This window comes from Staurois parvus, unplaced genomic scaffold (assembly GCF_062004578.1).
Source record: "Staurois parvus isolate SC_StPar_1 unplaced genomic scaffold, SC_StPar_1.0 ptg003840l, whole genome shotgun sequence".
NCBI lineage: Eukaryota > Metazoa > Chordata > Amphibia > Anura > Ranidae > Staurois > Staurois parvus.
Genome location: NW_028321635.1, coordinates 62,454 through 82,653, shown reverse-complemented (window position 1 = coordinate 82,653; position 20,200 = coordinate 62,454). Strand labels below are relative to the sequence as shown.

At 48.1% G+C, this 20,200-nt stretch overlaps 1 protein-coding gene across 1 annotated transcript in view; it reads left to right on the top strand.

Annotated features, from left to right (window-relative positions):
• The first annotated feature begins 1,957 nt into the window (after positions 1 to 1,957).
• The window catches only part of LOC149427356 (putative G protein-coupled receptor 156), a 43,903-nt gene continuing 25,660 nt past the window's right edge, over positions 1,958 to 20,200 (top strand). The window contains exons 1-3 of the mRNA XM_089668095.1: positions 1,958 to 2,065; positions 7,567 to 7,685; positions 8,269 to 8,392. Coding sequence (XP_089524221.1) covers positions 1,958 to 2,065; positions 7,567 to 7,685; positions 8,269 to 8,392 — 351 coding nt within the window. The remainder of the gene's footprint in view (positions 2,066 to 7,566; positions 7,686 to 8,268; positions 8,393 to 20,200) is intronic.

Here is a 20,200-nt window from a genome sequence, read left to right as displayed (position 1 = left end):
CAGGGGTGGGGTGGCCGTTTATAAACGTCCTTTCCGCTTCCCTGCCTGCTTGCGCTCCCTGGGAGTGCATGGCACCGCGTTCTGTCACTTCCTGACATCATTGCTTACTACGTGTGAAATCTGTGAATGATCACAGAGGTCACATGGTAAAAGGCTATTCACAACAGCCCTGTACCATGTGACAAGCTGTGACCAATCACATCTCACACAGTATTTTTCAATGAGTGCAAGAATGCGGCCAGAGAGAAGGAGAAATGATTTCTTTTACAGCCTTTATGTGTGTAAAAGCAATCAGTGTAAAAAAAAAACAATCACCCCCCACAAGTAGTACAGTGTCACCATGGTGACCCGACACTGCTAGGGTGACGGTATGTAAAAAAAAAACCACATAAATAATAATATGAAAAAATAAAATTAAAATGTAACAACACTTTTTTGAAAAATTATAATTTTTGGTTATAAACTAATTTGGGTTATTTTTGTTTTACTAAAAAGATAACTGAATATATTTTGGCCAAGGTTTATGAAGAAAGATTATTTATTTGCAAAATTGTAAGAAAAACACTTTTTTTTCCCAAAATGTTTGCACTTTTTCATTTATATAGCAAAAAAATTAAAATCCCAGCGGTGAATAAATACCACCAAAATAAAGTTTTATCTATCTCAAAAAAAGGCTAAAAAATGCATACGGGTTACAGTGTCGCACGACCGCGCAATTGTCATTCAAAGTGTGATAGTGCTGAAAGCTGAAAATTGGCCTGGACAGGAAGGGGGGTGAAAGTGTCCGGACTGGAAGGGGGGTGAAAGTGTCCGGACTGGAAGGGGGGGAATGTGTCCGGACTGGAAGGGGTGAAAGTATCCGGACTGGAAGGGGGGGAAAGTGTCTGACTGGAAGGGGGGGAAAGTGTCCAGACTGGAAGGAGGGGAAAGTGTCCGGACTGGAAGGGGGGGAAAGTGTCCGGACTGGAAGGGGGGGAAAGTGTCCGGACTGGAAGGGGGTGAAAGTGTCCGGACTGGAAGGGGGTGAAAGCGTCCGGACTGGAAGGGGGGGAAAGTGTCCGGACTGGAAGGGGGGGAAAGTGTCCGGTCTGGAAGGGGGGAAAGTGTCCAGACTGGAAGGGAGTGAAAGTGTCCGGACTGGAAGGGGGTGAAAGTGTCCAGACTGGAAGGGGGGGGGGAAAGCGTCCGGACTGGAAGGGGGGGAAAGTGTCCGGACTGGAAGGGGGGGGAAAGTGTCCGCACTGGAAGGGGGAGAAAGTGTCCGGACTGGAAGGGGATGAAAGTGTCCGGACTGGAAGGGGGTGAAAGTGTCCGGACTGGAAGGGGGGGAAAGTGTCTGGACTGGAAGGGGGGAAAGTGTCCGGACTGGAAGGGGGGGAAAGTGTCTGGACTGGAAGGGGGGAAAGTGTCCGGACTGGAAGAGGGTGAAAGTGTCCGGACTGGAAGGGGGGGGAAAGTGTCCGGACTGGAAGAGGGTGAAAGTGTCCGGACTGGAAGGGGGTGAAAGTGTCCGGACTGGAAGGGGGGAAAGTGTCCGGACTGGAAGGGGGGGAAAGTGTCCGGACTGGAAGGGGTGAAAGTGTCCGGACTGGAAGGGGGGAAAGTGTCCGGACTGGAAGGGGGTGAAAGTGTCCGGACTGGAAGGGGGGAAAGTGTGGGTATAGGATTATAACTTTTTTTTTTTTTCTATGGTTGAACCAGATGGACTTTTGTCTTTTTTCAGCACTGGACTCATTGTGCTTCTTCTCCCTCGCAGTGACCATCCGCAGATCCTCTCGCCTTGTCATGGATATTGAGAAGGTGATCTGATTCCACTGGAATAAAGAGGAAGATTTGTGGATTTTGTTTTTCAAGGATTATTGCGATTGGCCCAGGTGAACGATATGATCCAGTTATGATTCTGCGGGAACATTGGATCCTGGATGGTACCAGGTGACCCTCAAGGAGGGCTCAGGGTATGGAGCCCCCTCTGAACTGTAGCGCCCTACCAGAGAGTCACATTGACACAACACTGGACAGAATGGAGGCGCTGGGGGTCCTGCAGGAACTGTGCCGCATGTCAGGGGTGAGCGGAACCGTCTGTGTGACATACAATGTGAATTTGTATTCAGAGTCAATTAAAGAGTTTCTTTACATTCATTTACCCCCGGGTCACATCTGTGCGGGTGGTGCGGCTATGAAAGTCCGTGCAGCTGCCGCACAGAGAATTGTGGATCTGCGGGCGGGTACCATTCATTCTAACGGCACTCCGCCCGCACTAGGAAACACAACCGTACTGGGAACCTCGGCTGCGTTTTCCAAAGAAAATTATATATTAAAGTCCAATAAAAAAAGTCCCTGTTTGCCTGAAGTCTGGAACCCGTGGACATGACCAAAGACTGGGTTTCCTCCTTTATAAAGCTTTGCCTGAAGTCTGGATCCCATGGACATGACCGAAGACTGGGTTTCCTCCTTTCTGATGCTTTGCCTAAAGTCTGGAACCCGTGGACACGACCAAAGACTGGGTTTCCTCCTTTATGATGCTTTGCCTGAAGTCTGGAACCCGTGGACATGAACAAAGACTGGGTTTCCTCCTTTCTGATGCTTTGCCTGAAGTCTGGAACCCGTGGACACTACCAAAGTCTGGGTTTCCTCCTTTCTGATGCTTTGCCTGAAGTCTGGAACCCATGGACATGACCAAAGACTGGGTTTCCTCCTTTCTGATGCTTTGCCTTTAGTCTGGAACCCATGGACGTGACCAAAGACTGGGTTTCCTCCTTTTTGATGCTTTGCCTGAAGTCTGAAACCCGTGGACATGACCAAAGACTGGGTTTCCTCCTTTTTGATGCTTTGCCTGAAGTCTGGAACCCATGGACATGACCAAAGACTGGGTTTCCTCCTTTCTGATGCTTTGCCTTTAGTCTGGAACCCATGGACGTGACCAAAGACTGGGTTTCCTCCTTTTTGATGCTTTGCCTGAAGTCTGGAACCCGTGGACATGACCAAAGACTGGGTTTCCTCCTTTCTGATGCTTTGCCTGAAGTCTGGAACCCATGGACATGACCAAAGACTGGGTTTCCTCCTTTCTGATGCTTTGCCTGAAGTCTGGAACCCATGGACATGACCAAAGACTGGGTTTCCTCCTTTCTGATGCTTTACCTGAAGTCTGGAACCCATGGGCATGACCAAAGACTGGGTTTCCTCCTTTCTGATGCTTTGCCTGAAGTCTAGAAAATTTATGAAGTTTGAGTTACAGTTCTATAAAATATTTTTTTCACAAATTTTTGGGACATTTGACTTTAATTTGGGACTTTTTTTGTTGGACTTTAATATATAATTTTTCACATTTTTATTATTTGTATTATTTGCGCTTTATCTCTTCTATGAGTATATTTTGATGTTTAGTCAATTTCTGAAGAGCAGCATTTATTTTTAATTTATTCCTTTGGGGCAAGTTTTCTATATATATATTCAAGCTATATATAAATCACCGTATTTCTCTGGGTCAAAAAAAATCGACCTTCAAAACACAAACTGCGCTAAATGAAAAAATATAAAATATACCCCAAAATAAATGAAAATAAATAAATAAATTATCACTTTATTATTTACAGAGCGCCGCACTAATAGTTTGGAATTATAAAATATGATTTGTCAATAATATTTAAGCTATAGTTATATAATGGATATGGGCGGACAGTGCGCACTCTCAGGTTTAATTTGAGGGTATGTACATCCACATTGGAGGAAGGGTTTAGGAATGACAGTTCTGAGGGTGCTTCACAGTACAGATGGACAATGATCCAAAACACACTGCAAAAGCAACCCAGGAGCTTTTGAAGGAAAATACGTGGAATATTCTGCAATGGCCGAGTCAATCATCTGATCTCAACCCAACTGAGCATGCATTTCACTTGCTGAAGACAAAACTAAAGGCAGAAAGACCCACAAACAAAGAACAATGGAAGAAAGCTGCAGTTAGAGCCTGGCAAAGCATCAGAAAGGAGGAAACCCAGTCTTTGGTCATGTCCATTGGTTCCAGACTTTAGGCAAAGCATCAGAAAGGAGGAAACCAAGTCTTTGGTCATGTCCATGGGTTCTAGACTTCAGGCAAAGCATCAGAAAGGAGGAAACCCAGTCTTTGGTCATGTCCATGGGTTATAGAGTTCAGGCAAAGCATCAGAAAGGAGGAAACCCAGTCTTTGGTCACGTCCATGGGCACCAGATTTCAGACAAAGCATCAGAAAGGAGGAAACCCAGTCTTTGGTCACATCCATGGGTTATAGAGTTCAGGCAAAGCATCAGAAAGGAGGAAACCCAGTCTTTGGTCATGTCCATGGGTTCCAGACTGCAGGCAAAGCATCAGAAAGGAGGAAACCCAGTCTTTGGTCGTGTCCATGGGTTCCAGACTTCAGGCAGTCATTGCCAGTAAAGAATTTTTAACAAGATATTACAAATGAACATTTTATTTATGATTATATTCAATTGTCCAATTACTTTTGGTCCCTTGAAAAAGGGGGGGGGGATGGCTACTCTTAAGAGCTGTAATTCCTAAACCCTTCCTCCAATCTGGATGTACATACCCTCAAATTACACCTGAGAGTGCGCACATTCAGCCCATTTCTAGTATAGAACTAGAGCTTGAATAGGTTTTGGTTAATACCTGAAAAACACTAAACTTGTGCCTGTGTCCAAATATATGTGGACGGAACTGTATGTAAAGGATATGTTCACCTTTTGTAACATGCTACACGTTGCGCCCATATTCAGGGTGTAACATCACTAAAATTCCCATCATTTATTATTTTGTGGTGCAACACATTCATTTTGGCGATATGTTTTGTATTATTGTGCAGATGTAGTGGGTGGTGCTCTCATCTGTCATTATAGTTTTCCACGCAGGACACTCCCCCCCCTTTTTTTTAAACATGTAACATGTTACTGTTGGAGCAACCTCCGCCCCCGCACCCCCCAATCCGCCAGGAGCAGGGGATCCTCTCCCCGCACCCGCTGTCACAATTTTAACAAAAATGTGGGCGTACGGGGCTCCACCCACCTGGTGATGTAAGTCATTCACAGAGTTCTGTGAAGTGGAGAACTACATGTCCCGATGCGGCTGTTGGCTTTTAGTTCTCATTGAACTGCCATGGTGCTGACGAGTGCTCTAGGTGGTTCATGGATGCTTCCCGTCATCGTGTAATTGCCTGCCTGTGTGAGGGACAAGCAGACCGCTTACACTGACAGTCTGCAGAGCCTCAAATTGTACCTGCGACCTGCTGATTGTGAGTGCATTGCTCTGCAGGCTGCTAGTAAAAAAATAAAATAAATAAATGCACATTTGTTTTACGTGCAAAAAGATGTGCAATTTTTTTTTTACAAAGGTGAACTTATCCTTTTAAAGGGTATGTCCTTTAAAAGGATAGAAAGTAGTTTGTGTCTCTGCCCCTCCCACAATGGGGAGAATCCCCCCAGTAGTTTGTGTTTCTGCCCCTCCCACAATGGGGAGCTTCCACCCAGTAGTTTGTGTCTCTGACCCTCCCACAATGGGGAGATTCTCCCACAGTAGTTTGTGTCTCTGCCCCTCCCACAATGGGGAGCTTCCCCCCAGTAGTTTGTGTCTCTGCCCCTCCCACAATGGGGAGAATCCCCCCAGTAGTTTGTGTCTCTGTCCCTCCCACAATGGGGAGATCTCCACCAGTAGTTTGTGACTCTGCCCCTCCCACAATGGGGAGAATCCCCCCAGTAGTTTGTGTCTCTGCTCCTCCCACAATGGGAAGATTTCCCCCAGTAGTTTGTGTCTCTGCCCCTCCCACAATGGGAAGATTTCCCCCAGTAGTTTGTGTCTCTGCCCCTCCCACAATGGGGAGATTTCCTCCAGTAGTTTGTGTCTCTGCCCCTCCCACAATGGGGAGATTTCCTCCAGTAGTTTGTGTCACTGCCCCTCCCACAATGGGGAGATTTCCCCCAGTAGTTTGTGTCTCTGCCCCTCCCACAATGGGAAGATTTCCCCCAGTAGTTTGTGTCTCTGCCCCTCCCACAATGGGGAGATTTCCCCCAGTAGTTTGTGTCTCTGCTCCTCCCACAATGGGAAGATTTCCCCCAGTAGTTTGTGTCTCTGCCCCTCCCACAATGGGAAGATTTCCCCCAGTAGTTTGTGTCTCTGCCCCTCCCACAATGGGGAGATTTCCCCCAGTAGTTTGTGTCTCTGCCCCTCCCACAATGGGGAGATTTCCCCCAGTAGTTTGTGTCTCTGCCCCTCCCACAATGGGAAGATTTCACCCAGTAGTTTGTGTCTCTGCCCCTCCCACAATGGGGAGATTTCCCCCAGTAGTTTGTGTCTCTGACCCTCACACAATGGGAAGATTTCCCCCAGTTGTTTGTGTCTCTGCCCCTCCCACAATGGGAAGATTTCCCCCAGTAGTTTGTGTCTCTGCCCCCTCCCACAATGGGAAGTTTTCCCCCAGTAGTTTGTGTCTCTTCCCCTCCCACATTGGGGAGATTTCCCCCAGTAGTTTGTGTCTCTGCCCCTCCCACAATGGGGAGATTTCCCCCAGTAGTTTGTGTCTCTGCCCCTCCCACAATGAGGAGATTTCCCCCAGTAGTTTGTGTCTCTGCCCCTCCCACAATGGGAAGATTTCCCCCAGTAGTTTGTGTCTCTGCCCCTCCCACAATGGGGAGAATCCCCCCAGTAGTTTGTGTCTCTGCCCCTCCCACAATGGGAAGATTTCCCCCAGTTGTTTGTGTCTCTGCCCCTCCCACAATGGGAAGATTTCCTCCAGTTGTTTGTGTCTCTGCCCCTCCCACAATGGGGAGATTCCCTCCAGTAGTTTGTGTCTCTGCCCCTCCCACAATGGAAAGATTTCCCCAAGTAGTTTGTGTCTCTGCCCCTCCCACAATAGGGGGAATCCCCCCAGTAGTTTGTATCTCTGCCCCTCCCACAATGGGGAGATTTCCCCCAGTAGTTTGTGTCTCTGCCCCTCCCACAATGGGGAGATTTCCCCCAGTAGTTTGTGTCTCTGCCCCTCCCACAATGGGGAGAATCCCCCCAGTAGTTTGTGTCTCTGCCTCTCCCACAATGGGGAGAATCCCCCCATTAGTTTGTGTCTCTGCCCCTCCCACAATGGGGAGATTTCCCCCAGAGTTTGTGTCTCTGCCCCTCCCACAATGGGGAGAATCCCCCCATTAGTTTGTGTCTCTGCCCCCATCTTAGGGGTCCTCAGTCCTGATGCAAGCAGTGGGCTGGCTCTTGGGAGGAGTTATGCAAATATAATACATTAATGGATGCAGGTCAGTCTGGAGGAGTGGGCGTTCCTAGGCAGGCTGTATTTGCATGAAGACGTTTCTAGATAACACCCACATGCGATCCTGTGAAATCCAATGAATGAAAGGGGCGTGACCAAGGACAGTCAGGCTGGAGAGGAAAGGACTAGATGACGCTGGATGTCCTCCAGCCATGCAGGCTCTATCTTTCACTATTCGTGGATCGATTTGCTCACCATAAATACGATTGTTCCATTAGGCTGATATATGATGTAGGATTTACCTCTATGTGATGTAATGAGTGATGCTCGGTATCTCCCCCTACAGGCCTCTGACAGAACACAGCTTTCCACTGCAGTACAGGGAATTTTGGGATCTCTGCTCTCCTGCGGACTCCTGTTGTCTCTCTTCTTCATCATTTTCACCATTCGCTTCCGGCAGAACAGGTATTGGCTGTTGGGTAGGCTAAACCCTATAGAGAGGAACACAGCATGACACCAAGTGACACCATGTGAGGTCCTGAGGTCACCCAGGAAAGGGACTGTCACATCCATCCATATCATCCAGAACTGCAAATCTGTAAAGCCCATCCAAAGACACAGAAGACCTTGTACTACTTTCTTCTTATAGCAGATGTGACGGGGTCCTAAAACATGACTCTGCAGTCCCGCAGGCACCAGGGTTAAGCACGATGCAAAAAACAAATTAAAATTTCAAATAGTTTGTTTTCCGCATCAATGGCGTGCCAGCTGCGATATGCGATTTTCCTGCCGCAATCGAAAGTGCCTGATCCAACACGATGGATTTTTATTAGAAAAGCAAAATAATTGATGGCACAACCTGATGAGCTATTTTCGACTCATCTATGGCCTTGCCCTAGACATAGCACACTCAATAATCAGCACTCAGTAAGACACAGTATATTACTCACTTCAGCCCCCCATCCATCATGGCTTTGTATACTTTACTGTATATATATATTATTGACACTAACACTGACAATACTCACTGTCTTCACCTTTGTGTCAGGATAGTGAAGATGTCCAGCCCTAACCTGAACCTGGTCATCCTGCTGGGAAGTCTTCTCGTGTACATCAGTGCCTTCATGTTTGCTCTCCAGGAATCTGTCTCCTCCATACAGACTGTTATACAGGTGAGTGACAGCCGAGGATATACGTTCTACGCACAATGTCTGTGAGAGTGTGAAGGACGAGGAGGTACCTTCTACGCACAATGTCTGTGAGAGACGAGGAGGTACCTTCTACGCACAATGTCTGTGAAGGACGAGGAGGTACCTTCTACACACAATGTCTGTGAGAGACGAGGAGGTACCTTCTACGCACAATGTCTGTGAGAGACGAGGAGGTACCTTCTACACACAAGGTCTGTGAAGGACGAGGAGGTACCTTCTAAGCACAATGTCTGTGAGAGACGAGGAGGTACCTTCTACGCACAATGTCTGTGAAGGACGAGGAGGTACCTTCTACACACAATGTCTGTGAGAGACGAGGAGGTACCTTCTGCACACAATGTCTGTGAGAGTGTGAGAGACGAGGAGGTACCTTCTACGCACAAGGTCTGTGAGAGACGAGGAGGTACCTTCTACACACAAGGTCTGTGAAGGCCGAGGAGGTACCTTCTACGCACAATGTCTGTGAGAGACGAGGAGGTACTTTCTACACACAAGGTCTGTGAAAGACACAAAAGTATCTTCTAGGCACAATGTTCGAAAGACGAGGCTGTACTTTCTACACACAATGTCTGTGACAGATGAGGACATGCCTTCTACACACAATGTCTGTGACAGATGAGGAGGTACCTTCTATGCACAATGTCTGTGACAGATGAGGAGGTACCTTCTATAAATGAATAAATAAAAGTGCAGCGCTAGATATGAATGGTAGATAAAAAATGATGATAAATTGTCCCATAAATATTATAAATGCATAATTAAGCAGTTCATAAAATAGGTAACGGATAATCCACTCGATGTAGTTGTATATCAAGGAAAGTTGTCACAGGTACAAGTGATAAAAATGCGCACTCACCGGACGCGCTAAAATCAAGCACCTGTAATCAACATCCACTCAGATCACTCAGGAAGTCAGGGAAGGTGAGCATCCATCTAAGTAATCCTGGTAATCCTGTCTTGGTAGTATGTAGTAAAGACTTCCAGGTCCAGAGGTCCCCTTAAGGCTGGATGGGTGCATGAACTGGATACAGAGCTCCCTCTGGTGGTGGTGCAGAGTAGTGAGATGTCCTGGAAATCAATTAGCTCCAATGGGAGCCAAGAACGGTACCCATAGTGTAGTATGGTTAATAGACTTTATTCACAAAGATGCAGTATTAAAACAGGGTAGTATACACTCCTTGTAAATCAATAATTGATGAAGAGTAGTACTGATCCCTTAGTAAAGATGGCCACCGGGCCTCCTCGTGGCTCCGGGCGGCTGTGACGTCACGCTCTGCTGGCTCCTCCTAAGGCCTTTCGTGCTAGGCACATCATCAGAGGGGAGGCCAACAGCAGCATGACAGACCTCCATTCCTTTTATAACCTAATGCGGCGATACCATTTTGTTGGAGTTGCGCACGTGCGACTCCGCGGGCGCCATCTTGCCGTGGATCAAGCTCAGTGAACGAATCCCTATTACAGGGAAAAAGCAAGCACTTCTCCCGTCACTGATCTGAAATCATATCAATCAGCAGTAATACAGGAGCGGCATCTTTAGCACCCCAATAATGTGATCCCAGAACATGTACATGCTCCACAGTAAATATCGATATGTTGAATCAAGATCACATAAAAAAAAATCTAAAAATGCAAATATTTAGAAAATGTATAAGTGCTTATAAGGAAAGAGGTAAATATCCGAGGCAAAAAGGCAAAAAATGAGGGTGACATTACCGTTTACAGAAAAAGGTGATAATAAGAGCTAACCATGTCAGATAAGTTAATCCGTACCAGTATAGTAAACAGATATTAAACAGTATTTACAATAAAAGTATAATAAAAAGCATCACTGAAGTGAAATAAAATTTAAAAGGGACAAATATAAATAATGGTCAATATGACATAAAATGCACCCAAAAGAAGGTAAAATAGGTGAAGTTATGGTGTACATAATGGATATTGGTATGCAGGTGTGTTAAAAAAATATATAAATAGACCAAAACCTACTCCTATACACAAAAGGTCATATTTAGTAGTGCATGGCCAGATGATGGTAATGAAAAGCTCTGTGTTAGCTATTAGCGGTAAAACAATTTACATCAATTTCAATATTGTGACCGGAAGGGTATAGAGTACCAAGCTCGTACACCCATCTGGTTTCTGCTTGAGAGACCGCACGGGTTTTGTTCAGACCCCTCCAATGAGGGGTGACTATTATTATTATACAGTATTTATAAAGCGCCGATAGTTCGCTCAGCGCTGTACATTACAGAGGGGAACAGAACATGTGACAGAACAATACCAATACAATGTGATACATGAGGGGATCGAGGGCCCTGCTCCTTGGAGCTTACAATCTAGGAGGGAGGGGATGGTGGCACAGGAGGAGAAAGCTGTGGGGGATGGAGTGGTAGGAAGAGTGTAGGAGGTCGGCAAGTTAGCAGGGGGTGGGGTAGGCTTCCCTGAAGAGATGGGTTTTCAGGGTATGCCTAAAGGAGAGGAGAGTAGGTGATAATCTGATGGGTTGGGGCAGGGAGTTCCAGAGGATGGGTGACACCCTGGAGGCGGACATGGGAGGCGGGCATGGGAGGAGGAGACCAGGGAACTAGAGAGAAGGAGGTCTTGTGAGGAGCGGAGTGTGCGTGTTGGGTGGTACTTGGATATTAGGTCAGTGATGTAGTTCGGGGCAGTATGGTGGACAGCTTTGTACGTCAGTGTTAGGATTTTGAATTTGATCCGTTGCGCAATCGGAAGCCAGTGGAGGGATTGGCAGAGAGGGGTGGAGGACACTGAGTGGAGGCCAGTGGAGGGATTGGCAGAGTGGAGTGGCGGAGATGGAGCGGTTGGAAAGGTGAATGAGTCTGGCAGCCGTATTCAGGATGGACTGAAGCGGGGATAGCCAGCGGCGAGGCAGGCCAGTGAGGAGGGAGTTGCAGTAGTCGAGTCGTGATATGATGAGGGAGTGGATGAGCTGTTTAGTGGTTTCTGGGGTTAGGAACGTGTGGATTTTGGCGATGTTGCGGAGGTGGAGTCTGCATGTTGCGGAGGTGGAGTCTGCATGTTGCGGAGGCGGAGTCTGCACGAGTTTGTTAAAGATTGGACTTTGGGCTGGAAGGATAGGTTGGAGTCCAGAATGACACCAAGTACTCTGGCCTGCTGGGCGGGTTTGATGGTGGCGTCATTGGACGTGATGGAGAGGTCAATGGGGGGTGGGGTCCGGGCTGGGGGGGGAAGACAAGAAACTCGGTTTTGGAAGGGTTCAGTTTAAGGAAGTGGAGCGACATCCAATCTGATATGTCGCTCAGTAGGTGTATATATCGACTATATCGATGGCTGTAAATTTGAGGGAGGTGGGGTCCTTGTTGTGGTGGATTCTGTAATGGTTGGATAGAGAGTGCTCTCTGTATCCTTTTTTAATGTTTGTTATGTGCTCGTGTAAGCGATTCCGTAACCTCCTCGTGGTTCGCCCCACATACTGTTTATGGCAAGGGCATTGAAGTAAGTAAACCACGTATTTGCTGTAACAGGAGATGAAATCCTTAATGGTATATGTCTTCCCAGTCACGTATGATGTGAACGTATTAACCTTGCGTTTCCTGGTATTGTCACATTTACAGATCACACACTTATTACAGGGATTAAACCCTTTCAAGTGAGAAAACAGAGTGATTTGTGCAGGGGGATTTACTACATTAAGCGCAAGGTTATGCCTCATGGATGTAGCCCTCCTGAACACAATTTCAGGTTGTTTGGGTAAGATGTTACATGCAACCGAATCAGTTAGTAGAATTAGAGATGAGCGAATCGAACTTGGCGAAGTGGAATTCGTTTAGAATATTAGGAAAATTTCGATTCGCGCCGAATCCGAAAATTAGCAGACTTCGGATGCGCGAATCGAAATTTTTCCAAAAATGGCGGCGACATGTGCGGCGACGGAGCGGGGATCTGTGGGAAGGCGCGCAGACAAGGCACGCTGACCCATAATGCATTCATTCATGACATGTGATCGCATTAGCCAATCAGCAGCCAGCCAGCACTGTGTAATGGTCGAGCTATAAATTGCGGCCATTTTAGAATTCTCCAATAGCCTCCGGTCATTCAAGAGAGACAGACCTCTCTGTATTAGGGACAGAGTTAGGGCCACAGAATCGTTACTTAGGGACACAGAACCGTTACTTAGGGACACAGAACCGTTACTTAGGGAAACAGAATTGTTACTCAGGGACAGACACAGAATTGTTACTCAGGGACAGACACAGAATTGTTACTGAGGGACACAGAATTGTTACTGAGGGACACAGAATTGTTACTCAGGGACAGACACAGAATTGTTACTGAGGGACACAGAATTGTTACTGAGGGACACAGAATTGTTACTGAGGGACACAGAATTGTTACTCAGGGACAGACACAGAATTGTTACTCAGGGACAGACACAGAATTGTTACTCAGGGACAGACACAGAATTTTTACTGAGGGACACAGAATTGTTACTGAGGGACACAGAATTGTTACTGAGGGACACAGAATTGTTACTGAGGGACACAGAATTGTTACTCAGGGACAGACACAGAATTGTTACTGAGGGACACAGAATTGTTACTGAGGGACACAGAATTGTTACTGAGGGACACAGAATTGTTACTCAGGGACAGACACAGAATTGTTACTCAGGGACAGACACAGAATTGTTACTGAGGGACACAGAATTGTTACTGAGGGACACAGAATTGTTACTGAGGGACAGACACAGAATTGTTACTCAGGGACAGACACAGAATTGTTACTCAGGGACAGACACAGAATTGTTACTCAGGGACAGACACAGAATTGTTACTAAGGGACACAGAATTGTTACTGAGGGACACAGAATTGTTACTCAGGGACACAGAATTGTTACTGAGGGACACAGAATTGTTACTCAGGGACAGACACAGAATTGTTACTCAGGGACAGACACAGAATTGTTACTCAGGGACAGACACAGAATTGTTACTAAGGGACACAGAATTGTTACTGAGGGACACAGAATTGTTACTCAGGGACACAGAATTGTTACTCAGGGACACAGAATTGTTACTGAGGGACACAGAATTGTTACTCAGGGACAGACACAGAATTGTTACTGAGGGACACAGAATTGTTACTGAGGGACACAGAATTGTTACTCAGGGACACAGAATTGTTACTCAGGGACAGACACAGAATTGTTACTCAGGGACAGACACAGAATTGTTACTGAGGGACACAGAATTGTTACTGAGGGACACAGAATTGTTACTGAGGGACACAGAATTGTTACTGAGGGACACAGAATTGTTACTCAGGGACACAGAATTGTTACTGAGGGACACAGAATTGTTACTGAGGGACACAGAATTGTTACTCAGGGACACAGAATTGTTACTCAGGGACACAGAATTGTTACTCAGGGACAGACACAGAATTGTTACTGAGGGACACAGAATTGTTACTGAGGGACACAGAATTGTTACTCAGGGACAGACACGGAATTGTTACTGAGGGACACAGAATTGTTACTGAGGGACACAGAATTGTTACTGAGGGACACAAAATTGTTACTCAGGGACACAGAATTGTTACTGAGGGACACAGAATTGTTACTGAGGGACACAGAATTGTTACTCAGGGACACAGAATTGTTACTCAGGGACAGACACAGAATTGTTACTGAGGGACACAGAATTGTTACTGAGGGACACAGAATTGTTACTGAGGGACACAGAATTGTTACTCAGGGACACAGAATTGTTACTCAGGGACAGACACAGAATTGTTACTGAGGGACACAGAATTGTTACTGAGGGACACAGAATTGTTACTCAGGGACACAGAATTGTTACTCAGGGACACAGAATTGTTACTCAGGGACACAGAATTGTTACTGAGGGACACAGAATTATTACTCAGGGACACAGAATTGTTACTCAGGGACAGACACAGAATTGTTACTGAGGGACACAGAATTGTTACTGAGGGACACAGAATTGTTACTGAGGGACACAGAATTGTTACTCAGGGACACAGAATTGTTACTCAGGGACACAGAATTGTTATTCAGGGACAGACACAGAATTGTTACTGAGGGACACAGAATTGTTACTCAGGGACACAGAATTGTTACTCAGGGACACAGAATTGTTACTCAGGGACAGACACAGAATTGTTACTGAGGGACACAGAATTGTTACTCAGGGACACAGAATCGTTGAATTAAAGAGTATGTCAGACAACACGCAGAGGAGTGGCAGAGGAGGCAATGTTTTAGGAGCGAGCAGACGTGGCAGCAGAGGAAGGGGTCGAGGCAGCACTAGTCGCAGCCAGAGGCCAGTGCTCCCGGTGTCATCCAGCGGTCGTGTCTCCACCGACAACCCTGCCGTCATCGATTGGTTGGCTCGGTCGTCTTCCTCTTCCCAGGTCACCTCTGACACCTACAGCCAACGGTCGGTGGGTACGTCAGACACAACCGTTAGTTGGCATGGCCCGGGAGCAAGCCCACTGAAATCACGTGTCCTCTACCTGCCCCTGTCCTTTGGTGTTCCCTCACCAAGCGAAGTATCGCATGCTGTGGGCTCAGCCCCACTGTACAGTGAGGAAGAGCTAACAGAGGGCGGTCAGGAACGGGGGGAAACATCCGCCTCTTCAGCAGCCAGGCGAAGAAGTACTGGCGAGGAGAGTGGCTCGGTAGCCGGTCTAGAGACAGGTCTGTCTCCTGACCCACACGCAGCCGAGGGGGCTAGTAGTGAGGCGGAGACCCTAATTGATGATGATGAGGCTGATCGCACTTGGCAGCCTCGTCGTCATCAGGCTATTGCTTCCGCATCATCAGGAGAAGAGGGTGCCAGCTTGGCAGTGAGCGAAACAGTCGGTGGGTTGCCCAGGAGGCAGCAGGGTCGCAGCAGTGTCAGTGGAGGCAAACGGCCACGGAGTAGAGCACCAGCTCCACTGCAGCCTACCACCACGGCCAGTAGTGGTGCCGGTGTGCACGGAGGAAGTAGCAGTCAGCCAGTGAGGAGTAGCGGGGGCAAAGTTTCCTACTCGGCGGTGTGGCAATTTTTTGTCAAGCCGCCCGAGGAAGTAAACGTAGCCGTATGTCGACTATGTGGCCAGAAAGTCAAGCGTGGCCAGGGGGCCCATGTTGGGACTACAGCGTTGCGTCAGCATATGCAGCGTCGCCATTTGGTGGCCTGGGAAAACCGTGATAAAGATACGGCGGTTCTGCCTGCCTCCTCATGCTGCTGCCAGGTCCAGAGTGTCTCATGGGTCCCTGTACAGCCTCCCATTGCTGCTGCCAGGCCCGTAATCTGCCATGGGCCCCCGTACCGCCTCCTCATGCTGCTGCCAGGTCCAGAGTCTCTCATGGGTCCCTGTACGGCCTCCCATTGCTGCTGTCTCCATCACCACACTCTGCCATGTGCCACTTTCAGGTCTCCTCACACTGCTGGTGGGTTCCATTTTGTCATAGGGTGCTGGCAGATTACGGGCCTCCCATTGCTGCTGCCAGGCCCGTAATCTGCCATGGGCCCCTGTACCGCCTCCTCATGCTGCTGCCAGGTCCAGAGTCTCTCATGGGTCCCTGTACGGGCTCCCATTGCTGCTGTCTCCATCGCCACACTCTGCCATGTGCCACTTTCAGGTCTCCTCACACTGCTGGTGTGTTCCATTTTGTCATAGGGTGCTGGCAGATTACGGGCCTCCCATTGCTGCTGCCAGGCCCGTAATCTGTCATGGGCCCCTGTACCGCCTCCTCATGCTGCTGCCAGGCCCGTAATCTGTCATGGGTCCCTGTACGGCCTCCCATTGCTGCTGCCAGACCCGTAATCTGCCATGGGCCCCCGTACCGACTCCTCATGCTGTGACGTTGCAACAAGGTGGAATTCAACCCTACATATGTTAGACCGCCTTTACGAACAGCGAAAGGCCATCACCGATTTCCTGATGTTACAAGCGGATAAAGGTACTCCCTGTGTAACTTAGATGTCAGCCATTGGCAGCTCATGCGTGACACCTGCCGCTTGCTCAGGCCCTTTGAGGAGGCCACGCTATTCGTGAGTCGGCAGGACTATGGGATGAACGACGTCATTCCTCTGTTGCACGTCCTGGAACAAATGCTGTTAACAATGGCTGGTCAGAGTGCGGTAGACGTGGCGCACAGATCTCAACGCCACATGACCCCTGTGGGGGCAGGACAGGAAGAAGAGGAGGAGGTAGAGGAGGACATTGGTGCTCAGGAATTATTGAGTGAAATGGGTGGTTTTTCCACTCAGCGGACAGGAGTGGAGGAGCAGGAGCATCTGGTAGAGGAGGAGGAGGAGACAGAGGACCCAGACGCACCGTGGCAGTATGCTGTGGAGATGGAGTCCCTCGCATTCCTTGGCACAAATGGCCCATAGCATGCTCGGTTGCTTGCGTAGCGACAGCCGAATAATAACCATCAGACAGAGGGATGACTTTTGGCTGTCCACCTTGTTGGACCCTCGCTACCGTTCCAAAATGGTGGCCTTTTTCACACCTGCTGAGAGGCCAAAATAATGTACTATAAAAACCACCTATGTAGTCAGTTGGTCTCTGCCTTTCTGCGCCAACGTCCATCCTCAGACACTGTGGGCCCTGTGCGCTCGCGTTCCGCTGCCATGGCAGCAGGGGAGGGGTGGGGTGGTAGGAGCAGTGGCAGCTCCACCAGCAGCAGCTGCCTCAGTCTGCAGTCGATGATGAGTAGCTTTCTTCACCAGCGCAGTGAGGAAACTACTAACCAGCCGCAGCAGCAGCAGCATCAGGTGGACCTGGAGCAGGACCTCAAACAACAGGCTCGGGCCTACTTGGACAGCACCCTGCCAACCGAGGTAGACAATCCCCTTGACTACTGGGCAACGAAACTTGACCTTTGGCCCCAACTAGCTGAATTTGCCCTTGAAAGGCTGTCATGCCCGGCCAGTAGCGTGGCATCGGAGCGCGTGTTTAGTGCGGCAGGAGGTATTGTAACTCCGCGTAGGACACGACTGTCCACCCAAAGTGTGGAGAGACTCACGTTTGTGAAAATGAATCAGGCGTGGATTAGTCTGGATTTCAAACCACCAGTTCCTGACACAACTGACTAAATCCGCCATGAATCATGCCCCAAACATGTTATTATTTTTAACATAGGCCTCTGTATGGCCTTCAATTTAAGCTGCTTACGCTTCGCCACTCTGCCATGGGCCCCTATACCGCCTCCTCTTGCTGCTGCCAGGTCCAGAGTGTGTCATGGGTCCCTGTACGGCCTCCTATTGCTGCTGACTTCATCGCCAGACTCTGCCATGTGCCACTTTCAGGTCTCCTTACACTGTTGGTGGGTTACATTTTGTCATAGGGTGCTGGCAGATTACGGGCCTCCCATTGCTGCTGCCAGGCCCGTAATCTGCCATGGGCCCCTGTACCGCCTCCTCATGCTGCTGCCAGGTCCAGAGTGTGTCATGGGCCCCTGTACGGACTCCCATTGCTGCTGTCTCCATCGCCACACTCTGCCATGTGCCACTTTCAGGTCTCCTCACACTGCTGGTGGGTTCCATTTTGTCATAGGGTGCTGTATGGCCTCCCATTGCTGCTGCCTCCACCGCCACACTGTGGCTCCACACTCTGGTTTTGGCCCCGTGACTGCCCAAATGAGTGAAGTGTGCGGTGATTCTAAGATCGACGGCACTCATCTGCATGTCATACTGACTGACAGTATTATTTCTCTTCCCCAGCAGACTCCAAGGGCATTTAAATTAAAGGTACAGTGTTCTGCACTAATATAAAGGCTCTCTGAAGCCTAGAAACACCCTTTTTTAAGTTAAATTCACAGCGAATATATTCGCATCGAATCAAATTTATTCCTCGAATTCGCCGAATCGAATTTTTGAATACTTCGCTCATCTCTAAGTAGAATGTCCCAGTTTCTTTTAATTATTCTACTAATGGATCTGTGTAATGTATAGGTAGTGATGAAAGGGCAGACTTTTGCCTGAGTTGGTCTGCAATTGTCCTGTAACATGGTATTTCTGTCTAGATTGGCGACAGAATGCATAACTTCCGTTAGTGTGTTGTTATCGTATCCTTTTTTGAGGAATCTATCTTTCAGGATCATGGCCTGAGAGTAGTACACATCCAAATTTGTGCAGTTCCGCCTGATTCTTGTGAATTGGCCTTTTGGTATGTTTGCTAACCAAGTGGGATGGTGGCAGCTGTGGATGCGAATGTAGCTGTTACGATCTCTGGGATTAAAGTATGATTTAGTAATGATCCTTCCCTCAATGTTCATGAGTGGAAGATCGAGAAAATTAATTTGTAGTTTACTGTAAGTGTACAATAAGCTGATATTATGTGTATTGTTATTCATAGTACCAAAGAAAAGTGATTCTTCATTCCCGTTCCATAGTAGGAGGACATCATCTATGTATCTTTTGTAGAGTGTCAACTCAGGCCAGTCTCTGGCGTATATGATGTCCTCTTCCCACCTCGCCATGAACAGGTTGGCGAGGCTGGGGGCAAATTTAGCCCCCAGAGCTACTCCTTTGTCAGGAATGGATTCACCACTGGTGGTGGGACTCACATGCCGTGTGGGCTGCAGTACCAGGGCTGGCCAGCGGGTGCTCTCAGCAACCAGAAGCTCACTCCTGCAATCAGCCATCACCTGAGGCTGATTGCAGGAGGTGTATTTTAGGAATGGCCAGACCTGCAGTCAGTGCCTTGGTGTATTGTTTCCCATGAGCCCCTGTACTTGGTATCCTGTGTTCCTGCCTATATGCCTAGTTGCTGACCCTGCTTTGATCCTAACCTCTGCTGACCGTCTCCTGTTTAACCCCTGGCTAGCCTGACCATCCTTCTCCCTGATCCTCTGTACCGCGCTGCCCATGAGTTACTGAACCCGGCTTGTGACCCTGACCATTCTCTGCCTGCTCCTCCGGTACCTCGCTGCCCACACATTGCTGACCTGGCCTGCATGACTACGTCTGACGCTACCCAGACGATCCATCCATCCATCCCACACGGATCTGTCCCTGTTACCAGGTCTGCCAGCCTCTTCACGTCAGGCTCCTTTCCCCGCACACCTCTGACGACGCTGTTTACCATTGCCGGACATACTCAGGGGTCGCGACCTGGTCTCAGTCTGCTCCAAGTCCATCCCCACCATCAGGGGCCCTGGTGAATAAGCAGATTGGGACTTAGACCCCGCGCCGTGTACAGTAACTAACGGCCTGCCTGACCATTCCACCTCTCCAGCCCTGACTACGCCTGTGTTCCCACACATTTCTGGTCATACCCGGATCCCTGACATCCTTTGACTTGCAAATAGAAAACCTTGTTAAACCAAAAGTAGTTGTTAGCCATAGCGAATTCTAATAAATTAAGAATAAAATCCTTCTGTGCAGCAGGCAGGTTGCTGAGATGTGTCAATAAAAGTCAGCCGCCTCCATTCCATCCCAATGTTTAATGTTTGTATACAGCGAGGCTACATCTGCTGTTATTAGGAATGTATCAGCCGATATTGTGACATTATTCACCAAATTACCTGTTTGGTGTCTTTAAGGTAAGAAGGTGTCTGTACAACCAAAGGTTGCAAAAAAAAGTCGATATATTCCCCCACCTTCGAGCATAAGGATCCAATACCACTTATTATTGGGCGTCCAGGGGGTTTGATGGACTATTTATGGAATTTCGGTAAAATGTATAAAATGGGTAATTTGGGTGCAATAGGGATTAGAAATGCTTTCTCTTTTTTATTCAAAATTCTATGTTCAAAGCCATAGT